Below are 22,675 nucleotides of genomic sequence, written 5' to 3' on the forward strand. Positions count from 1 at the left end.
ACGGGACAGAGGCCCAGAGAGGACAAGCTAGCCAGCCAAGATCACAGGAGGGCAGCCCAGGGCTAAGAATGACAACCAAAAATTGTCCTCTGCCTCCCAATCCCAGGGAAACATAAGCCACAGGCTCCCTTCACATCTCACCATTTCCCTCCTTTCCCAGGATGCACTTGTCTTCGGCCACCATGGTCAGTGCTGTGCAATCCAGATCCAGAACCAGTGAGTCTACCTGCCCCATGGTGGAGAGGGGTACAGGGTGCGGGAGTCCTAAAAACATCATTTTAAGTGGCTCCCAAACCTCCAGCCCCTTCTTTTCCCCGCTCCTTATGTTCCCTATAGCTGCCTCCAAGTCCCACCTTGCAAGAGCTCCCTCTCGGAAGAAGAGAAACAGCAGAAGCCCTGTGATCAAAATCACCGAAATGTCAGAGAAGTTCCTCTTGCAGGAATCAGAGGCCTCAGAGTAATGCAGTGAAACTCCAGGAGCCCCAGGTCACACCCCTACAGCAGGAGAGACTTAAGTCAGACTCAAGAAAGCAGTTTGGAGCTTCTATCTAGGTTGGGAGGGAAGGCAAACCTGATTCTGAACTGCGAAGAGCTCAAAACAATGAGTGTTTTCCTGTGGGTGCCCAGAGTGGGACAGGACTGCCACCAGCTATTCAAAGTCACTCCACTTCATATCAATATCTCACAATCTCACCCTTCCAACCTTCTGGCCACAGATTTCCTGACTAGGTAAACTGGAATTAAGGTCAGTTTTATCTCCACCTCCTTGCTCCTCTGAGACTCCTCCCCAACAGAGGGCTCTGAGCAAGGTCCCTTTGACCCTTTTGCCCAACCTTGCCCTAAACTCCCATCTCAAGCCTTGCCTTGCCTCAGCCTCTGCACCAAGGCTGGTGCCCTCACTCATCCACTCCAGCCATGGACCAGGGACTGCTCATGACTGCTCGCCCCTCTACCCCATATCTGGAGTACCTGAGGGGAGGCACTGGGCGCTGGGCACCCCTGGCTTTCCTGTGACCATCTGGGCTCCCAAGAGACCTGACAGTATTAGGGAGTGAGAGAAGGAGGCTTCCGGGGTGTTTGGGGCCTGAGCCTGGACCTCTGAGATCAGCCCAGACACCTATGCCTCCTTCCTCCTCCTGTGGAGTCCTCCCAGCAGGTCCATCAGAACTGGACAGGCAGCTCCCCGCCCCTTCTCCAGAAGCTATTCTTGCCATGGTGATCTGCCTGGGGAAGGCTGGATGGCAGCCTGAAACCAGCAGGAGAATCAGATACTCCCTTCCCTTCCCTGCCATCCTGAGGTTCACCACCCTACCTGAGATCTCAGCTCTCTGCCCCTCCACCCCTGCCCAGGAGCTTCCCAGCCTGAAACCTGACTTTGGTGCACCAGGCCTCTAGCCTCACCCCTGCCGTGAAACCACAGTCCCATTTCCCATGAATCCTTTCTCAGGGTCTGTTTTCTCCCCCTCAGGCCAAACAGTCTGGCCCTGCCCTCCTCTGCATTCATTAAGGAGCCCAGGAACACCACCACCCCACCCCCACCCCCCACCCCCGTACATTTGGGATGAGAGCGCTTTCTTTCCTTCCTGCTCTGCGCTCCTCCCTCCATTCCTCTTTCTCTGCCTCCAACGGGCCATGGTGAAGACACAGTCCAGGGAGATCTGAAATTTCTGCGCCCTTGGGGTTGGCTGGGGAGCCCCAATGACAACCAAAGAGAAATTCTGCATCCAGCCAGATTTGGGACTTGGGAGGAGCACTCCTCTTTTTTCCTCTTGGCTCTTACCTTTGGAGATTGCAGAGGGATCTTTACAGTTCTAGCCTTCTACTTTCCTTCCCTCTTTTCTCCCTTCCTCTAGCCCCAGTTTTGATTCATTCATCTCCTTTTCCAGGAAGCCTTGGCTCCTTCAAGAGCTCAAGGTCCTCCAGGCCTGCGGGGGGCACTAAAGGGCTACAGATTCTCTCAGGCTGGAGGGAACTCAGACATATACTCATCCCTGAAGTCCCAAAAGGGTACTGATTGCTGCTTTTTCTCTGCCTATTTATTGGTTTCCAAGGGAGCAAATCCTCTGTGTGGATACAAGATATATAAAAATATATATATTATTTTTTCATAACTTATGTGGCTTGTAACTTATTGCTTCCCTTCCTGCTTCTGCATGATCAGTGCTATATACTATTTGAATAGATAACACATATCCCAGGCCACCCGACCCAACTGGCTGACTACCTTGTGGCAAAACCCCCTTCTCTCTGCCAAGGAATGAATAAAGTACTGAGATTTGTTCATGGATAAAGTTTTGTGTCTATTTTTATCTCCCATCTTGGGACTGGTCATTCACTGGTCAAACAGGTTGACCAGAGAATTTTGTGAATTCTTCAATTATGGGGAAAGGGGGCCAGTTACACCTTCAGACCAATGCAACTTGGACACAAAATATCTCCAGCCCCACCATCCTACGAGGAGACTGTATCAGTGTTGACCGACATTCCCAGTGCCTCCTGACATGTCCAGCACCATGTGGTCACCTTAGTGTGCATGGACACAAGGACTTCCCCCAACTGGTGGCAGGTTCATTATGAAACACAACTGTGGGGGTTGGCATAGCCCAGAATATATTCTGATGGATACAGGCCTAATCCTGTCATATCAAATTCTAGATCAACAAACAAAGATTGAGGACCTTCTCCAAGCCCAGTGCTGCACTAGGATACCACAGTTGTTCCCCATCTCTCCTTAGGAAGCTTACAGTCAGCTTGAGAGAGAAGCTATCTACTCAAGATAGCTATTCTGGATTTCCTAGCCATGTGAAGAAGGTCAGAGAAAAGAGGAGCTTGTGCAGGAAACCTGGGAATTGGAGCAGGCTTCTGGGAAAAGGGGGGCTTTCAGTGAGTGTGAAGGAGCCAGATAGACCAAAGGAAGAACAGGTGTTTCAAAGACAGAAATCTTGGTGGCAAAGAAGGGGATTTGAAGCATTGAGATCTCAGGAAAATTAATCTATTTCCTCATCTGTAAAATGGAGCATACACCTTCCCTACTTCTAATGGAGCATTTGAGGATTTGATGATAGTTATGCTCATTCCCATTGGTAATAACACAAGTTTTGCTTCCAGCACCCTGAACTGTAACAGCTCAACAAATGTAAATGATTGTTAGTGATGTTGTTATTGTTATTACAGCAGATATGGATTAAAGACAACCCACTCATTAGAAGACCAAATACAGGCAAATGGGCTTCCGGCCAGCTCTCTTAACTCTCAGGGGAGACGGATGGATAAACCACATTCCCATCCAGGAGGGGCCTGGAGCCAAGATCAGCTCTCTACTTATTTTATCTTTGTTTTCTATTCTAATTTCTGAATACTAATTTGAACTTCTGAATATAAATTTCAAAGTCAAAAACATATAACACATTTTTTTAATTTCTTCTACTCTCTTGAATTTATTATTATTATTATCTCACTTATTGAGTTGAATACTTCAATTTTCCATCTTTCTTTTTCAATATAAGATTCTCTGGCCTGACCAGGTGGTGGCACAGTGGATAGAGCATTGGACTGGGACACCGAGTTCGAAATTCTGAAGTTGCCAGCTTAAGCGCAGGCTCATCCAGCTTGAGCGTGGGCTCACCAGCTTGAACTCAGGGTCACTGGCTTGAGCCCAAAGGTCGCTGGCTTGAGCAAGGGGTCACTCGCTCTGCTGTAGCCCCCCAGTCAAGGTACATATGAGAAAGCAATCAATGAACAACTAAGGCCACAATGAAGAATTAATGCTTCTCGGCCCTGGCCGGTTGGCTCAGCGGTAGAGCATCGGCCTGGCGTGCGGGGGACCCGGGTTCGATTCCTGGCCAGGGCACATAGGAGAAGCACCCATTGGCTTCTCTACTCCCCCCTCCTTCCTCTCTGTCTCTCTCTTCCCCTCCCGCAGCCAAGGCTCCATTGGAGCAAAGATGGCCCGGGCTCTGGGAATGGCTCCTTGGCCTCTGTCCCAGGTGCTAGAGTGACTCTGGTCACAACAGAGCAAAGCCCCGGAGGGGCAGAGCATCGCCCCCTGGGGGGCAGAGTTGCCTCTGGTGGGCGTGCCGGGTGGATCCCGGTCGGGCGCATGCGGGAGTCTGTCTGTCTCTCCCCATTTCCAGCTTCAGAAAAATACAAAAAAAAAAAAAAAAAAGAATTAATGCTTCTCATCTCTTTCCCTTCCTTTCTGTCTGTCCCTATCTCTGTCTCTGTCACAAAAAAAAAAAAAAAAAGATTCTCTGAAGACCATAAATTTTCTTCTAAGTACCCCTTTGACTGCTTCCTATCGTTTTCATATGTAGCATTTTTATTATCATTTAGTTAAAATAATTTTATTCCTTGGCTCATAAGTTATTTAGAAATTTATCCAAACATGGGTCATTCAAGTCACAGACTCATTTATTGAACACATACTGAGCTGTGCCTGGCCCTACTCTGGACACTTAAGGGAAACATTGAATTTGTTCAGCATTTATCTCTGTGCACTGGACTTCCTAATCTTCTACTCTAGCTGTGCCTCAGTTGCCTATTTTTGTGACTTCCATCCCCAGAAGACTCTATACTTCTTGGGGGCAGGGACTTCACTCTTTTACATCCCCAGGGCTTTGCACAGTTCCTGGCCCATAGTAGGTTTTCAATAAATATAAAATGAATAAAAGAATGAATGAATGATGTACCCCCCCCCCAAATAAGGTCTTCTAGCCTAATGTCCCATGAAAGTGAGGGCCTACTTTCTTGACCTTTTTATCCCCAGTATTAATGCAATGCTTAACACATTGAAGAAGCACTAACTGTGCAGAATGGTAGGGAGGGGGGGGGGAGGGAGGGAGGGAGGGAGGGGGGAGGGAGAGGGAGGGAGGGAAGAAGCAACAATTTTTCTACCTAAACAAGGAAACTCTCCTGCCCCCCTCCTGCTGGCAGATCCTGGTTAGTTCTCTGGGAGGCTGGGAGTTTGATTCCCCCCTCCTTGTGCTAGCTCTTTCCTTCCTCCTCCTTCCCACTCTTGCCCTCTGGAGTGATTCAGTGAACTCCTTCTTGGCCCAGGGTGCCACCCCTGCTCTGAGCACAACAGAAATACGCTCCTACCTGGGTTTGGGATTTTCTCCCTGATCTATGGTCCTGCTAACCACCTGTGAGACGAGCAGAACATGTATCATTAGCTAAAGCCCAGAGAGGCTAACCACTGTAAATCTGGTCACCCAGCAAGTAAGAGGAAGCATTTTGGTTCCATGAAACTATTTTTTTACCTGCAGACTGCCTGTCATAGGGGCAGTAAAAATGACCAAATCCAGGTGAAGTGGAGACTGAAGTCCCCACCTTCAAGCACAAAGGGCAATGGGGTTGAGCAGTTACCCAATAGGTTGTGCTCTGCCTGCACCCCCTAGATCAGCCTAAAAGATAAGGGCTCAGAGGTCTTGGGCCAGGACTGACAAGTCAGTGCCCTAGTGGCTCCAGAGCCAAAGGAGGTTCTGCGTGCTGGGGGTTGACTGCACGGCCTCCCCTTCTCTTCCTTCTTTGGGTCTATCTAGGCCTGAGGAAAAACAGCTAGAAAGGAAGTGGTCCCTGTCTTTGGGAAGTTCGAGGCTGAGGAAGTTGGGGGAGAGGGGCAGGAGAGGGTCCACACAGAAACAGAGACACAGCTACACACCAGAGATACCGGGGCCCATCTCAAGACCTCAGCACTGGGGCCTACAGATCAGCTGGGGACTTCAGTTAAAAAGGACTTCCTGGAGGAGGGCAGGGAGGTAGCCTGGAAAGACAAGTGTTAGGTCTGGCGAAGAAGAAGGGAGTGAAAATGGCCTGGGAGAGGAGCAGACTTGCTCAGCCTCCAGCCTGGGCAGACAGCAGGCTACAAGTTAACAGACACCAGCTTAGGAAGCCTGAGTTGAGAATGAGGAAAACTATGGGAACATGTATAGTAATGTAGGATAACCCCCAAGCCCCAAGCAGGAGATAAACCAATTATGTACAGGGACTGAGTCTTATTCAACGGTGCACTCCAGTGTCTAACCGGGCGCCAAGCATGCAGTCGGTGCTTACTAAATGCTGTCTAAATGAGTGAAGCATGAATGGCAGGTGATTGCAGCTACTGAGTGATGAAAGCACCCATCATGGAGGGCTCTTTGGGCACCTGCCCTGTGCTACACTCTGTGCCAGGCAGAGTAGGAAGTGGGTAGGAGAAGTAAAGGGTACAATGGGGTCTTTGCCTTGAAGGGGCTAGAAGCTTCTGGCTTCTGGCCAGGATCCTGTTCCAGGTCCCTTGTTGAGCCAAAGTCCCCTCTGTTGTGATCAGCAGCCACGGGCTGTCTGTGGGACCTTGAGCAAGGTAGGCCCCCTCTCTGCAGCTGTTTCTTCATCTGCAAAATAAGGGGGTTAGATGAGTGCTCCTGTAGATCCCCTCCCTGCTCACCTCAATTCCCTGGGCAACAAGCCTGCCTGCTTCTACCTGTGTGGTCTTGGGCAACCTCCAGGAGATAGAATACCTGCCTCAGAGATCTGTTGTGAAGCTTTAAAGAGATAATGCACAATGAAAGAATTTAGCACAGTGCCTGGCACAGACAAAGTGCTTAAAAATAATAATAGCAAACATACCAAATATGCTAATTGTGAGAGCCTTTCCCCTTATCCCAGTGAAGTGCTTACAAGAAGGTCCAACTATCTGCCCAGGCTCACCTGCACCTTGTCCCACCCCACCCCCTCCAGTTGAGCCCAGAGCTCGTAGACTCATTTGTAGGAAGCTGAGGATTAAAGAGGGTATGGGAAGTAGCCCAACTCTCCGGCTCCCAGCGGAAGCTGACCACCCACATTCCATTAGGGAAAGGTCAGTGCCGGCCAGGCACGCATGCACCGGCAACCACTGCCCTCTGCCAGACGCTGCGAGACCAGCACTTAGGAGCCTAAGCTCACACGTTTGCCGTCTTCTAGAGAGAAGATCGGGAAATGCATTTCCAAGTGCTAAACCCAGAACTCTTGTCCCCAAACTCTTAGCTCATATATCAGGACTAAGAGCTCAGAGGCTTCCAGGGATGTGCCTCCAGGGCTAGGGCCACACGCTGAGCCATCTCCCCTTCCCTCCCACCCCAGCCCCCCGGAGGGGCAGGCTTAGCACTGCCGCTGACTCTGGCTCCTCATTTATCAGGTCAAATGTCACCTCCTTAGTGAGACCTGCCCATCTAAAATAGCCCCCTACAACTTCCACGTGACTTTTTATTTCCTACTTTATTTATTATTACCCTGTATTGTGTTCTTCATAGCACTTAGCACAGCCTGCTTTGTCTTGTTGATTTTTCCTTCTCTAGTGTACCAGTTGGTATCCAGTTAGGAAAAGACAAACCAGGCCAGGTATTTCAAACAGAAGGCATCTGATGCAAGGAATTGAGAGTGTGGTATTGAAAGCATAAAGAGCCCTGGCCGGTTGGCTCAGCGGTAGAGCGTCGGCCTAGCGTGCGGAGGACCCAGGTTCGATTCCCGGCCAGGGCACATAGGAGAAGCGCCCATTTGCTTCTCCACCCCTCCGCTGCGCCTTCCTCTCTGTCTCTCTCTTCCCCTCCCGCAGCAGAGGCTCCATTGGAGCAAAGATAGCCCGGGCGCTGGGGATGGCTCTGTGGCCTCTGCCTCAGGCGCTAGAGTGGCTCTGGTCGCAATATGGCGACGCCCAGGATGGGCAGAGCATTGCCCCCTGGTGGGCAGAGTGTCGCCCCTGGTGGGCGTGCCGGGTGGATCCCGGTCGGGCGCATGCGGGAGTCTGTCTGACTGTCTCTCCCTGTTTCCAGCTTCAGAAAAATGGAAAAAAAAAAAAAAAGAAAGCATAAAGAACAACGGGGCAATGCTGAAGTGTTCTAGAGACTAGTGAACACAGAAGGCAACCACCTCTAGAGCTAAGAGTGGGCCTTACCCAAACCCAGGATGAGGGTCCAGGGGGCTGGGTTTTAGACAGGGGGGCAGGGGATTGGGTGGAGTAAAATGTCTCCCCCTACTGGGAAGAGTTGGGGCTGTAAGACTGGAAGATTGTTCTGAGGAGGTGGCCAAGGCCCATGTGAGCTTCCAGGAGGTAAACAGCAAGCACATGTGCCTCAGGTAGGATATATGGAACACCTGCAAATCCCCTGCTGGAACCCCTATTCAGAAACAATAAACATCCTCCCGTTTAAAAAGATGATGCACAATGATACAAGATACAGCCAGATGGCAATACTAAGTGCTATGGAGAAAAAGAAAAGAGACCCATGCATGGCATGGTGGGTGAGGTCAGGAAAAGCCTTACTGAGAAAGAAACATTTCCTCAAAACCCAAGAGGAAGTGAAGAAGAAGACCACGTGGATGCCTGGGCAGGAACACTCAGGCAGAGAGAACAGCAAAGGCAAACGCCCCGCAAGGAGCCAGGTGGCTGCTCTGGAGGGAAGAGGGGATTGTGGGAGGAGGACACTAGTCAGAGGCAGGGCCCAGACTGGGCCAGGCATCGTAGGTCATTGTTGGACTCCAGCTTTGACTAAGATGAAGGGTTTGGAATGGAGCATTACTGGATCTGACTTCTGTGGTGAGCGAGAAGCAAAGGGCCAGAGCGGAACAATAAGATCTGGGGTTTTTCCAGCCCTGCCTTAACAAGAAAGAGAAGAGAGAAAGGGCCTTCCCTGCTAGTCTTTCTTTTACCTCATTGTTTCCATTTCAAAGAATCAAAGGGTGTGTGTGGGGGGGTAGTTTTCAGTTCAACAAGTCCTAGGACACCTCCCCCTCTCATTAGAATGTTAGCTCCTTAAGACAGGTGCCACCCTATGTGACTTGTTCATCACTATATCCCCAGTGCCTCAAAAGACTGGCACTTAGTAAGTGGTCATTAAATACAGGGGTGGGCAAAGGTAGGTTTACAGTTGTGAGTATGAGAAACACAGAGTTAATAAAGTTATTGTAATAATCATAATCTACGTGTCTTTTTGCATCCAAACACCTGCAAACCTTCTGCTCACCCCTGTTTTTGCTAAAAAACCTGCAAGCTTACCTGTGAGAGGCTTGGGCAGCTTGTAATGACCTCCACGGCCACTCTGTGTGTCAGCACCTCCACTGGGCCCCTAGCGGACATTGCCTGCATTTCAGAAGAGGTTGAGTGACTTGCCTAGGGTAACCCCAAGGGAGAGCTGGAATCAGACCTCAAGCCTGTCTGACTCCAGGGCCCCTGACCCCTTCTCGCGGTCACAAAGGCCTAGCACACCCTTTCAGGTCAGTACGGTCCCTCCTACTCCCATCCAGCTCGCCCAGACCCCTCAAACAACAGCCCAGAATGCTCCAGAGGAGGAGGGAACTGTCTTTTTGTGCCTGTCCTTCTGAAGATCTGTGAGTCCATTAGTTCGGGGTTGGAAATCTGTCCCTCTGGAGGACGGTGTGTATATCTGTCCCTCTGGGTGTCTGACCTTCTTGGTGCGAAGTCCCTGCCCCACTCCCACCTTCACCTGCAGGTGAATCTGTCTGTACCAGTGTGTTAACCCCAATTTCCAGAATCTTAGCTTGCCTGCCTGCAACACAGGCCCTGAGCGCCCCCTGCTGACCACAGCTCTGTGTGCACCTCCACGCCCAGCAGGAGCAATAGAACACAGTGTAAAGGGGCGGTGCAATGGGTGGTTCCTAGGGCTAGGAGTTTGGCCTCAACCCATCTCCCGTACACCATGAGCCACAAAGGATTTCCATTTTGAGTCACTCTCACCCCTCTGTTCCCTCAGGGGTTGAGGAGGGATTGCCTGCCACACACAAACGTAGGGACAGGGCACAGACACGTCCACTGGACCCTGGGACTCTCCTGCAGGCTCCCTGGAGACGTCCCCTAAGTCATGGGGCAGGGCTGAGCCTTGAGACAGGTGGGTAGAGAAGGCGGCAGGCAGGACCAGGGCTCTCTGGGTCAGTCTACAGTGGGGCCTCTGCCTCAGCGAGAGGGCTAAAGAAAACCCAGACCAGTCCCTGCCCCCAGTCTTAATCTCTGTCATTCCACCTGCCCTTCTCTTGTTCAACTTCCATACCTGTCAGTCCTGTTACTCTCCAAAATGCCCTTTCATCAAATCCTCAAAGGCCCCAGTGCCTTCTACAAGCCCATCACACATCCGGCCACGGCACTGATTCATGTGCTCAGTCGGGAGCCTGAGAAGGGGACGGAAGGGAGAGAGCTGGAGAGCCGGGTCAGCCTTTGGAGAGGCCCGTACACAGGCACGCAGCTATATGCAGACATTCATGTACACACATACAAAACATGTGCACACATTAATGCTGATACACTGCAGTCGAGTACATGCAAACACACATGCACAAATATGCAACATGTGCACAGTGTGTCACATGCTCACACGTGAGCACTGGTGCACACCTCTATTGATGCACAGCGATCCACACCTACAAGCGGGCATCCACAGACACAGACCGATGCAGGTGCACCATGAAAGCCCACATCTGCACACACCCTGATCAGTCAATGCTCACATGCGCTCGTCACACACTTCCACCCGTGTCACAGACATCCACACATGCCCAGGGGCAAAGCCACATTCTGAAGTCAGAGCTACCTCAATTGAAACCCTCACTTTGCTTTAACCATTCACTTGCTATGACCTTGGGAATGTGCAACTTTTTAGAGCCTCAGTTTCCCTAACTATAAATGTGGGTAATCAGCGTGCCTATCAGGCTGTCAGGACTAAATAAGCTAATGAGTGGGTCAGGTCTGATACATAGTAAGGGCTCAGCAAGTCTCAGCAGACAGAACCCCACCCTAAGGCCTTGCATGTACCCATCACTAAAGTAACAAGAACAGCTCCCGTTCACAGTGTGAGGCAAGGAAGGAGTCCCCTGAGCCTAAGGCCCCAGTACAGGCACACATACGCACATGCGCACAGAGGCTGTTCAGTGTGTTTCTGCTGTTTGTGCAGGCTGCTTAGTTGCAGGCGTGCTGACAAGCACATGGGCCCACACGGGAGCCCAGCCCTCCCAGCCCAGCCTGTTGGGACAGGGCCTGGCCAGGATTCCTGCATTCCCGCTGTCTTCTCTCTTCTTCTTAGCCACAGACATTGGGGTACAAAATGGAGGACTTAGGGACACACCCTCCAAGCTACCATAGGCTTACCATACCTGCAGTGAGTTGGGGGTGCTTTAGGGGCCCCTCCCTCAGACTGGAGGGGCCCAGGGGTTCTCCTGGGAGCTCTCCAGTGGCCCTGACAGCCTCCTCCCCAACTCCATCTCCCCACAAGCCCAAGGCTGCTGAGACTATGCTCTGGCAGGATGAGAGGTGGGGGTACCACAGGCCCACTGTACCCTGCCCCATATGCACACACCCCCACGGCCTCCTGGCAAAAGGAAGTCCACCAATATCCCCCTGGCCTCCTCTCCCTAGGACCCAAAGTCCCTTCACAAAACCCGGCCCCCTCAGCCACCCCCTCGAATGGCCACCCCAGTGCCTGGGCCTGGAGGGAGAGTGCGACGTGGGCTGATAAACTGACTCTAGATACTACCTGGGATTAGTCACAGCTGCGGGGCAGGTTGCCTCTTAAAAGTGTGCCTTTCGTTCCTCGCCCATCACATTCTTGTCCATGTCTCTGAGTCTCATTTTTACGTCCCATCTATGCATTGGTTCATATAGTTCTTAGTTTTTTTTCTGATTTACTTATTTCACTCCGTATAATGTTATCAAGGTCCATCCATGTTATTGTAAATGATCCGATGTCATCATTTCTTATGGCTGAGTAGTATTCCATAGTATATATGTACCAAAGCTTTTTAATCCACTCGTCCTCTGACAGACACTTGGGCTGAGGGAGTGGGGGGAGGGTAGGGGCACAAAGAAAACCAGATAGAAAGTGATGGAGGATGATTTGACTTTGAGTGAGGGGTATGCAACATAATCAAAGGTCAAAATAATCTGGAGATGTTTTCTCGGAACATATGTACCCTGATTTATCAATGTTACTGCATTAAAATTAATAAAAATAAGATAAAAAAAAAAGTGTGCCTTTCGGTCACCACGACCCCAATCTATCAGGTCCCAAGTGGATGATCCAGAACTCTCCCCCTTCCTGTCCTCGCCCTCAGGTGGGCAGAGAGCACCTGGCAGGAGCCGCTGCCACACTTAGCAGACAATAAGAGCCCTTTCTTTTGTCCTCTGGAAACTAAACTGGCTCAAAGGCAGCTGGTGCAACCACTGCAACCACTTGGATCCTTCCTTGTCCAGGTCCCTCCAAAATAGGTCAGGGTCACCTCAAGCCTCAGGTTTGGGGCTTTAAAGGGTAGCACAGGAATCCCAGGGGTGACATCCCAGCTCATGAATGGAGCCTACTGCCTCATTTTACAGAGAAACTGAGGTTCAAAGGAAGGGCCTTGCTCTGAGCCACACAGTGGGCTTTAAGCCAAATGCTGGGCCTACCGACCCCTCCCCACCCTCTTTGGAAACAGCCTGGGTTCTAGCAAATCTCTCCCTCTGACCTCTGCGCTGTGTCCGGAATCTACCCATCTAGTGAGGTAGGAAGGAAAAGAGGGCACTGACACCCTGGAATAGACTTCCGTGGGAGGAGGAGCAGGCGCAAGACTTCCTCCCAGGGCCAACTGTAAGGTTGACAGGATTAACACTGGCCAGACAGGGCTCTTCCTGGACCTTCTAGAGCCTAGACTATGACTAGAATGAGACGGTCACTGGTGTGATGACAGACAAGCTTGTGTTTGGGAAAAGGGACCCTGGACATATTCTGAGACCCACACCCTCTCCACCATTACAGGTTTTTAGTTTTAAATTAATCCCAAAAATGGGCCCTGGCCGGTTGGCTCAGTGGTGGAGCGTCAGCTTGGCGTGCGGGAGTCCCGGGTTCGATTCCCGGCCAGGGCACACAGGATAAGCGCCCATCTGCTTCTCCCCCCCCTCCCCCCCTCCTTCCTCTCTGTCTCTCTCTTCCCCTCCCGCAGCCAAGGCTCCATTGGAGCAAAGATTGACCGGGCACTGAGGATGGCTCTGTGGCCTCTGCCTCAGGCACTAGAATGGCTCTGATTGTGGCAGAGCGACGCCCCAGGTGGGCAGAGCATCGCCCCCTGGTGGGCATGCCGGGTGGATCCTGGTTGGGCGCACGCGGGAGTCTGTCTGACTGCCTCCACATTTCCAACTTCAGAAAAATACAATAAATAAATAAATAAATAAATAAATAAAAATTAAAAAAAAATTAACCCCAAAAATGTTGGTAAGGAAACAGAGACAGAGGACTGGACTGGGAGTCAGAGGCCCTAGTTCTGTTTCTGCCTCTGCCATGAATTCGCTGGGAGAAATTGAGGCTCAGTTTACCTGTCAAGTGAAAATGGAGTTGTGATCTCCCTGACTCCCATCGCCCCATGCTGCCAGAGACTGCCCCTCACAGTCTGAGTCTCTCTCTCCCAGCCAGGAATGTGTCTCTCCACTGCCGCCTCTTGGCCCTGCTAACCAAGGGACAGATCGCAGACAGCGAGGGCTGAGCCTGCTCCCACCCCTCCAGGCTCCCTGTGCCTCCTGTTCCACTCAGAGGCAGCAGGCTGGAGAGTTGCAGCCTGTTACTAGCACAGTCAAAGCTTGCGTTTCACTTCTCACCCACTCTGCTTGCCCACCCTCACTTGAGAGCCATCCCCAGCTATGGGTGGGTTGGGGGAGACCATGAGGCCCCTTCTGAGGAGCCTTGACCTGGGAGAGCTGCTAGTATAATGGCAGAGGTGGGCAAGGGCACTGTCCTGGGCCACTGTTCATGAGCCTCTCCCCGGGGTCAGCACTCACAACAGTACTGGAAGACGGGCTCATCGCCTTCCTTTAGCAGGTGAGGAAACTGAGTCCCAGAGCTGGAACTCCAGCATAGTTCCCACTGCCTCCAGCAGGACAGGTGAAAGGCCACTGGAACTGAGGCTAAGGGCCTGCCGCCTCTCCCCGCCAAGCCATCCACCAACAGACAGGTGTGTGTCATGCTGCTGCCCGCGGAGGGTCCCCTGGACCCCGAAACTCTGGAATTCCGAGCCCATTCCAACAGCACCCAGACGGGGCGGGGCCGGGTGTGGCGCCGGGCCGGGGCGGGGCTCGGAAGCCTCTACACCTTCAGAGTACATACCTGGTGTCCACCGGCCCGCCCGCCCGCCCGCGGGCCGGCATGCCCGGGCAGGGAAGCTGCTCGGGGCCGCCCAGACCGGACGAGACTAACGCGGGCGGCGCCGCCACATCTAAGCCCCACCGCATTCCTAGGCGCCCCGCCTGGGCTAGAGGAGGAGGAGCCCACAAAGCCGGTCGGGCACCGCCCCCTGCCGGCTGCCGCTGGTTGTTGCAAGTCCCGAGAAGGTGGCCGCAATGACAACCCTGAGACGCTTCGCCAGGCACTGATCAAACACCCCCTGCTTGTGCTTGGGGCGGGAGGTACTGCAGAAGGGCAAAGCCAGAGAGCCTTGTAGAAGCCCTCTACCATCTTTGACCTGCCAAGGCTGTGAGCCAAACCCTCAACACCCCCACCACGCCAGCCACATCTTTTGCACAGCCTGAAGCCAGGCCACAGAAGTGGCCCCTAGTTTCTGGACTGCCCTTGCTCAAGAAGTGGGCAGAACTGGAGCCTCCTACTCTCCCTGACTCTGAGCTCCTTACACCCTCCAAGCCCACCTGTCATGCTATACTGATGCCTACCCCTCCTCCTGCCCACAACCCAGCCTAGCATGTCTACCCAACCTTCACTTGCCTACTCTAAAACCCCTCAAAGTGTCAACAGCAAAATGCTTATGCAGCACTACCCTGGTCTTCCTGCTTTATAACCATTCACACACTTAACACCGCTGCCCAGAACAAAAACCCTGCTCGGCTCCTGCCTCACACCCTCACACACACATTACATACCCTTTGCTCCTGTCAGTAACTCCACACTCCTAGGTGTGGGCTTCTGTGGGCTTCCTGTCTGGGTCCCTATCACTGGCGATTGATTGTGCTTCAAAGCACTGGGCACACCACCTGTCCTCGCCCCGGCCAGGGCCTCCTTCCCCACCACCGCGCCCAGTACTCAGGCAGTCCTGTGGACAGCCTGGTGCTGGGGAAGGAACATGGACTCTAGTTCCAGCCAGCATGTACCACCATGTGGCCCAGAGCAACACATGTTCTTCTCTAAGCCCCAGGTCTCTGAGTTGGTTGGAAGAGGCTATTCCTAAGGTCATGTCCATCTGCCCATCTGGGGATTCAGGATGGGCCCTGTCTTATTCATTTCACAATGAGCTCTATTCCTTCAGGGTCACAATGTTTTATATACAGTAAGTGCTCACTAAGTGTATGAACTAACTAGTAGTTGCTCACAGACTGTGAGCCTGTTCTCAGCCCCACTCTGAGCCCAGGATCCAGGAAGAACCACACACCATCTATCTCCCATTCTGGCCCTTCTGGCTTCTAAAACCCCCTGTTGTATCCTGGTCCAGGCCCAGAAAAATCAGTGGCCTGGAGAAGGGGCTGATCTATGAATAGGCCTGGCAGCCTCCTCCTCCCTCTAGCCCTCTCCAGGCCTAGCATCAAACTACAGACCAAGAGAGACAGATAGTCCAAGTTCACAGCTATTCAGATGCCCCCATTAGAGCACTATGAACCAAAGGTCCCTGTGGCTTGGACCTACAGGGTCTACCCTAGAGTTTCCCATTTGGAAAGTCAGGAAGAGTCAGCTGACCATGACCTTCGCACACACTTGAAGGGCTGTCCTTAACAAGCACAAAACAGACACTTAAGCACCAGCTCTCATCAGGCACTGCTCAAGGCACTGGGAACACAGGCTAGTGCAGGACACAGAGAAGATGCTGGAAACCAGCTCAGATGTAGAGTCAAAGACAGAATCTGGGGCAGCAGGCAGCACTTCCTGGAGAGGGGAGCATGCATAAAGTATTGGGGTGGAGGGCAGGACAGAGCCAGCAGATTGGGGAAGGGTATGAAGAAGGGCATCCCCATGGGAGTTCAGAATGCAACCTGAGGTTTTCTTCAGGGTCGCAATGTTTTATATACAGTAAGTGCTCACTAAGTGTATGAACTAACTAGTAGATGCAGGTAGAGGAGAGTATGAGGGCACTTGCAATCCTGACCTCCAATTTCCTGTGGCCTGAGCACTGGGCAGTCTGCAGCCTCCAGTGGACAAGACGAGAGGAGAGACTAGAGCTAGGCAATAGATAAGACTTTCTGCTGGAACTGTCTGAATTCCTGAATTCCAAATTGACCAGAGACTGAGGAGTTCCCTGATTCCCAGGAATTTAAAGAAGAAGTACCACGACAGGGGCTTCAAGAAGGGTCCTTTCTGCACTTAGGCAGGTTGCTCCATGCAGGGGAGGCTGGGAATGAAAGAGGACGACTCAGCCATTCTCAGTGTTTGGCCTTGTTTTCTTAACACAGCAGAAGTTGCTTTGTCAGCTCCCTGGAAAAGCTCTGTACAATTATTATGCTGGGAGTAGTCAGATCAGGAGCTCCTGCACAAGAACAGAGGGTGGTGAGAGAAAGGGGCCCAGGGCCAGGTTCCTCCATCAGGACAGGCTCAGCACCTGCCCTCACCCACACGCCATTCTCTCCCAGCTGGGCAATCCAGGTGCACTCACCAAGCAGGACCCAGCACCCATCAGGCCCAGCCCCAGGCCCAGACAGATGGGGAGTGAGGGGAGAAACATTCAGTCTGCCCCTACAAAATGGGGCAGGACTGGGGGTCAGGAGTCCTGGGCTCTAGTGCTACCTCAGGGCATGCTCTCAGTTCCCATGCTCCACAACAGACTAGATAATATGCAGGGTCATGCCTGACTCCTGTATTTCTATGACCAACAGGAAAAAATGTTCCCTTCCTTCACTATGCCCACAAGAGGTCCATAGGCTGTCTCCAGGCCCACCTCTGACTTACTATGCTGTTAAACCTCCGTTAAGTTCACTTGCCAACATGTCCTGGTAGAAGGGCTGTTGCAAGGGTCAAATTAGATAATGTTTGAAAAACGCTTTAAAAGTGTCGAGTCAGTACGTTTATTTCTGGGTTGAAATTCCAAGAGAGTGTATCTGGCGCACTCAGGATGACTACATGGGCGGAGGCAGATTTCACAGTGGGCACACACCCTGGGCCCCGACTTCTGAAGGGCCCCGAAAACCCCCACTTGACACTGTTTTCTAATGACACCAAGTTTGGTTTTGTATGTGCAATTTTAACATTAATAGTACATAATATTTTTTTATTTATTTTAAAATACGGTTAACATGCATTTTTATTTTCCCTGTCCCTCTTTTTTAAGGGGCTCAATATTTTCTTCTGTGCCTGGGCCTCAACCAACCTCAATCCGCCTCTGCATATGAGACAATACAAACAGAGGCTGGGGGAGCATGGTCATACAAACGGGGGGGGGGGTGCTCCCAAGGGAAGGCCAGCTTCTCAAGGGAGGCATCAGGTAGGAAAGGGGGGCAGAGGTGTTCCAGGCAAGGAGACAGGTCTAAGGGGCTGAACACCCATTTCTTGGAAGTAAGCACACTGAGCCAGGCTTCCCTGCCTGGAAAACTGACTGGGAATACTGTCCTGGAGCCCAGCTCCCTTGGAACAGAGAGGATGGGCAGAGAGGGTGGGCCCTCGCCTAGAGAGCCCCGTGGGGCGGGGAGGGGAGTTCCCGGGCTTGGAGAAAGGGCCCAGGGCTGCGCCTGGCTGTGGCTGGTGTGGCCTGGGCCTGTAAAGTATCTGAGACCCTCCTTGGGGCCTAGGATCCAGGTGAAATCACAGCTTTGAGCCCACTCGCCCCTCATTGTACAAAAGAGGAAACTGGATAGCGAAAGGAGTGCTCACTTAGCCAAGATCACACAGCCACCAAGCTTCCTCTTCGAAGCCCTGGCCGCATCTGCTGCCTTCCAGGTGGGGAGGGCCAGGCCTGCCCCATGCCAGGTGCCCCCACCCAGGTGTGGAGTGGGCAGCAGGGGCTCCATGAGGTAAGGGTGAGTGGGACGGTGCTGCTGGGCTCAAGGCCAGGGCTGGGATAGCACAGATGCCACTGTTATGCCTGGGCAGGGCAGGGAGGCCTGGAGGCAGGGAGGTAACCTACCTCTCCACCTGGCCAATGGCATTTGTTACCTTATAAGGTGCTTTCTCCTCTCCCTCAAACAGCTCTGACAAAGCACTGGGTGGAGTTGCGAGAGGAGGGCTGGGATCAGCTCTCAAAGCTGTACCCTACTTACCCACCCAACTGCATCAGAGTGGCCCTGTCTGCACAGGAGGGTCAGAAGTAGCCATTGGTCTGTTGGAGGCTACAGCCTACAGCGGCTTTTGAAGACTCAAGCCTGGCCTGGGAACCAGGGCTCCTGGTTCTCCATCCTTGCCCTGTGAGAGGGGCTATCCACTTCCTCTGTGTGCCCGCAAGAGGTGCCGCACAGTGCTGTCAAACCTCTCTGCCAAACTCACTCAGCAGCGTGTGCGGGGACAGGACCACATGCCCTTCACCTGCGCTTTGCCTTACCCTTACCGGTTCCCAGCCAGTCTGGCTCTCCTGCCCCTCCACACTCATCATGCATGACGTACAACATACATGCACACAGTCACGCCAACATACACACTCATACACATACTTGTATATAACATACACTCATACACATACATACAGTATACATGCATATACATACCACATATGTGCACACACATACTCATACACACACTTGTACATGATATACACACATACCATACTCATACATGACACACATATGCACTCATACAACATAAACATATCACTCACATATATTCATACATGGCATACACACACTTATACACAACATGCACACAGCCTCTTGTATAGAAGGTCTGGTGGTCATGTGGAAAGCCATTTTCTGTCATTCCCTGAGGACAGTGAGGACAGCTGCGCCATGTCTGTCTCCATCCTCTCTGGTGTGGAAGGGCCTAGTGCCCCGGCCCAGTGACGGGAAGTCGCAGCAGGGCTGCTCATTTGCCCCAATCTTGTGGGTCCCCTGCCCAACTCTGAATGAGGGGTATCATTGAAGGGGTCCCAGTGATGAGCTGGACCAAAATATAGGGCAAGGGCCAGGCCACCATCACTGATGTTCCCACACCTGGCACAGGGCAGGCCATAGTGAACGCCTGATAAGGAGGTCTAAGACTGGCTAGCCACAGATCATCTGGCTGACTATAGGCAACTCTTAGCCTCCCTAGGCCCTGGGTTCCTCATTTTTAAAGTGAGAGTGGTAGTCTCCTCCCAGAGTTGTTTTAAGGGTCCCCTTGGTTGGTGGTTTGAATGGAAGCACACTGGGCCTGCAAGACCTCAGGGTCTCTGACTGTGTCTGCAGGTACCACACCCCATGCAGCTCCTCCAGACCCTAACACGAGGTGCTCTAGGGACACAGGGTCATCGGTCACCAAGGAACACTTGAGAAGGGCTCAGAGCACCCCCAAAAGCCCACCGAGGACAGTACCCTGACCAGGCAGACTCCTGTGCTCCCAGGCTGCCATGCCCTGACCCCAGTACGTGGCTGTCTGTGCATGTGGTTGTTTGTGTGGCTGGGGTGCCGCCAGGCTGGCTGGGCCACATCCTGGTGACTCAGAGCTGTGGCACGCACCTACCTGGCCAGTGGGAGAACAAAGCCACCGGCTCAGGGCCTCGACATTTAGCTTGAGTCACATGCAGACACACCTAGCCAGGTGCCCCTATGCCTTCCAGGCCACTCCGACCCCAAAGGACTGTGAAGGCCCCCTCAGTCCCCTCCTACATGGTAGCGAGGAGGCAGCCCCTCACAGTGACCACCAGCAGCATGCCTGGGTGCAGACGGCTGAGAAACAGAAATTGGACCTACGGAAGCCTGGAGGTCTCAGGCCAAGACCAGAACCACCAGCCCACTACTGGGTCCCCAGTCTCTAACTCAACCCAGGCAGCAGAGTTTCAGCTCCTGCGGAGCCACAGGCCTGGGCCCACAAGGCCGGCTTTCTGGGGAGGCTGGATGCAGAGGCAGGGAAACGGAGGACAAGGGAGAGGCTTTCCATAAGACCAATAGCCTCGGTCAGTCTGGGTCAGGGACATGCTGTGAAGACAACCCTGGCCCTGGAGCCCCAAGCCTGGCCCTACCGTGTGTGGGAATCATGACAAAGCGAGACGATCAGGCCTTCCAGTGGCCTCTCTGCAGAAGAGCAGGCCCCGTATCCCCAGCTGAACCTGGGAGTGGGGTTTGTCAGGAGAGCGGCTGGGACTCCCCCTGCTCAGCTCTCCACCAGTAGGGGCTCAAAGAAGAAGACGAGCTTCCAAGACAAGTGCCCAGCATGAGAGAGGAGGCTCTGGCAGGAGGGTAGATAGTAAGGGGGGGGGGGGGCTGGACTGATTTCACTGCCAAGGAGGAACCCCAAGCCCCAGGTCCAGTCCACTGTGAAATGGGGGCCCTGCTTCAGCTAACACCTAGGCCTGAGAAAGCCTGGGGCTCGGCTGCAGAGTGCCATTCCCTCAAGCCTCAGCCGGAGCCCAGAGAGTAGAGGAGGGGCTACCACCACCTGGGGCCAGAGGACCCAGTCTCCAGCCAAGGCTGAGAGCAGCTCACCAAGAGAGGAAGAAGACAGACCCAGCAGGGACACCACCAGGCAGACAGTCAAGTCCCCTAAACTCTCAATAAACCAACCATATACCTAATCCTAACACAGAAACCTGACCCTGACCTGACCTAGCCTACACCTGAACTGTGCCCGTGTCAGCCCATGCCTGCCCCTCCACCCCTAAACCATCTCCAGATCTGACACTGCCCTAACCCCAACCCTAACCCCAAATCTAAACCATACCTCCACTCTACCCTAAACCTGCGTGCTTCCCTATGCCTATGCCTAAGCCCTACTCCATCCAGAACCCCAGCCCTGGCCTGCAACCACCTTCAGACCAGGCTTTTGCTCAAAACTGCAATGTCAGCCCCAGTCCTGCCCCAAGTCCCCTACATTCCTCCAACCCTAGCCTTCCCAGGCCCTACCCTAGCCCTAATCCCTAGCCGCTATCCCAGTGGCACCCCACACCCTGCCTCTACCTTCATCACCAAACCAACCCTAAGCACTCAGACTCCCCATTTCTACCCCAAGTGCCCATATTGTGCCCACAAGGTGGCTACCATCTGACAATCAGGATCAGGCTGGGCTTGGACCCAGGGCAGTGGGGCAGATCCCACACCCTCAGACTCAGATTGAAAATTAGAAGGGCAGGGGGGTTGGCATCAGGTTAGGCCCCCCCAGGTGAAAACAGCAGATACACTGCCAGCACCAGCCCATGCAGCCAAGACTCCCGAGGACCGCGGGCTAAGTCTCTGGGGGTCATTCAGATTCTGGGCCTGCCCTAGCCTGTCTGTTCTGCAGCCCAGAGCAGTTCAGGTGCCCACTGTGCCTACCAGGTCAAGATGCCGCTTCTCTACCCAGGCTTTGGGGTGCCTGCACCTCAAGGACGGAATGAATCAAAGCCAGGCCCCCAGAGCTTATGCCAACACTGCCAGGGAAACCCAGCACCCCTTCTCAGCAGCCTCAACCCTCTGCCCTGGCCAGACCCAGTGGGAGAAGAGGGAGCAGGGCTGGCTGGCCAGCATTAGCCTCCTTCTCCTTCCCCCAGGTCCAGCCTGCGTTCCCAACGAGCCAGGACCTGCCACCCAGGTAAACAAGTTCAGCACCCTCCCCACCTGGGCTCCAAGCTCCCAGGTGGCCACAGCAGCTAGATGGGACAATCTCTACTTCATCCCAGCCTGAGGCCTTCACACTGCAGTGTCTGCTGCAAGGTTCCCCAGGACCTCTCTTAGGCAGGCCCAAGCACCCGAACTCCGCAGGCCTGAACTCCTCAGGCCTGCACAGCCTTCTCTCTCTCTCTCTCTCTCTCTCTCTCTCTCTCTCTCTCTCTCTCACACACACACACACACACACACACACACACACACACACACCTGCCTCCCACCCAAGACCCTGCTCCCACAGTAGCAGGACAATCCTGAATGGGTCCTTCCTTTATCCAGCTGCCACTTTCCTGTGAGAACTCCTGGACCGAACCGTGGAGTGGGATAGTCAGGAGCTCTAGGCCCCCACCCCCCACAGTAGGCAAGGGAGACACCAAGGGGTCACAGCATATCACATATCACCCAGTAGGATCAGGACATAGGCTCCCTTGACCCACCACAGGCCTTGGCCAGTCCAGGGCTTACCCCAGAAGCCCCTAGAAGTGGATGGGGATCCAGAGGCAGTGGAGGTTAGGGAGAGGCAAGGGACTCAAGGACAGGTGGGGCAGGGCTAGCCCCTGGGCCAGGGCTTCCCCAGACCTGGGCCCAGGAAGTTCTTCCAGTCATCTACCCTGATTCCTTACAATAGTCCAAGAGGAGAAGTAGGTTTTCCTCCTCTCCATCCCAGGCGCCAGCCAGGTCCAGGCCCAAGACCCTCTTGTCTGGGACCACTTCACCCCATTTCACCTAGCTGGTCTCCTTGGCTCTGGCCCTGCCCCTCCCCGCCAGCCCCCATGCTGAGCAGAGGGACCCAGCCCTCTGGGCTCCACAGCCCAGAGTCTTCCCAAAGGTCAGCTCTATTCAGTCACTTCTCACAGGTGCCTGCTGCCTATGGATTCACTGCAGGTCTCACCCCATCAGTCACGGACCCCCACAGTGTGCCAACCCACCCCAGCAGCCAGACGCTGCTGCTGTCCACCCAGCCCCTGCCCTGGCCACAGGGGCCAACGACGCTCTGCA

The 22,675-nt window shown here is 53.3% G+C and overlaps 1 protein-coding gene across 1 annotated transcript in view; it reads left to right on the top strand.

The window, feature by feature from the left end:
• The window catches only part of KRT80 (keratin 80), a 22,394-nt gene extending 20,873 nt beyond the window's left edge, over positions 1-1,521 (top strand). The window contains exons 8-9 of the mRNA XM_066353657.1: positions 161-216; positions 337-1,521. Of these exons, the coding sequence (XP_066209754.1) occupies positions 161-216; positions 337-461 (181 nt within the window). The 3' untranslated portion in view covers positions 462-1,521. The remainder of the gene's footprint in view (positions 1-160; positions 217-336) is intronic.
• The last annotated feature ends 21,154 nt before the right edge of the window (positions 1,522-22,675 follow it).

Source organism: Saccopteryx leptura, chromosome 1 (assembly GCF_036850995.1).
Source record: "Saccopteryx leptura isolate mSacLep1 chromosome 1, mSacLep1_pri_phased_curated, whole genome shotgun sequence".
Taxonomy (NCBI): domain Eukaryota; kingdom Metazoa; phylum Chordata; class Mammalia; order Chiroptera; family Emballonuridae; genus Saccopteryx; species Saccopteryx leptura.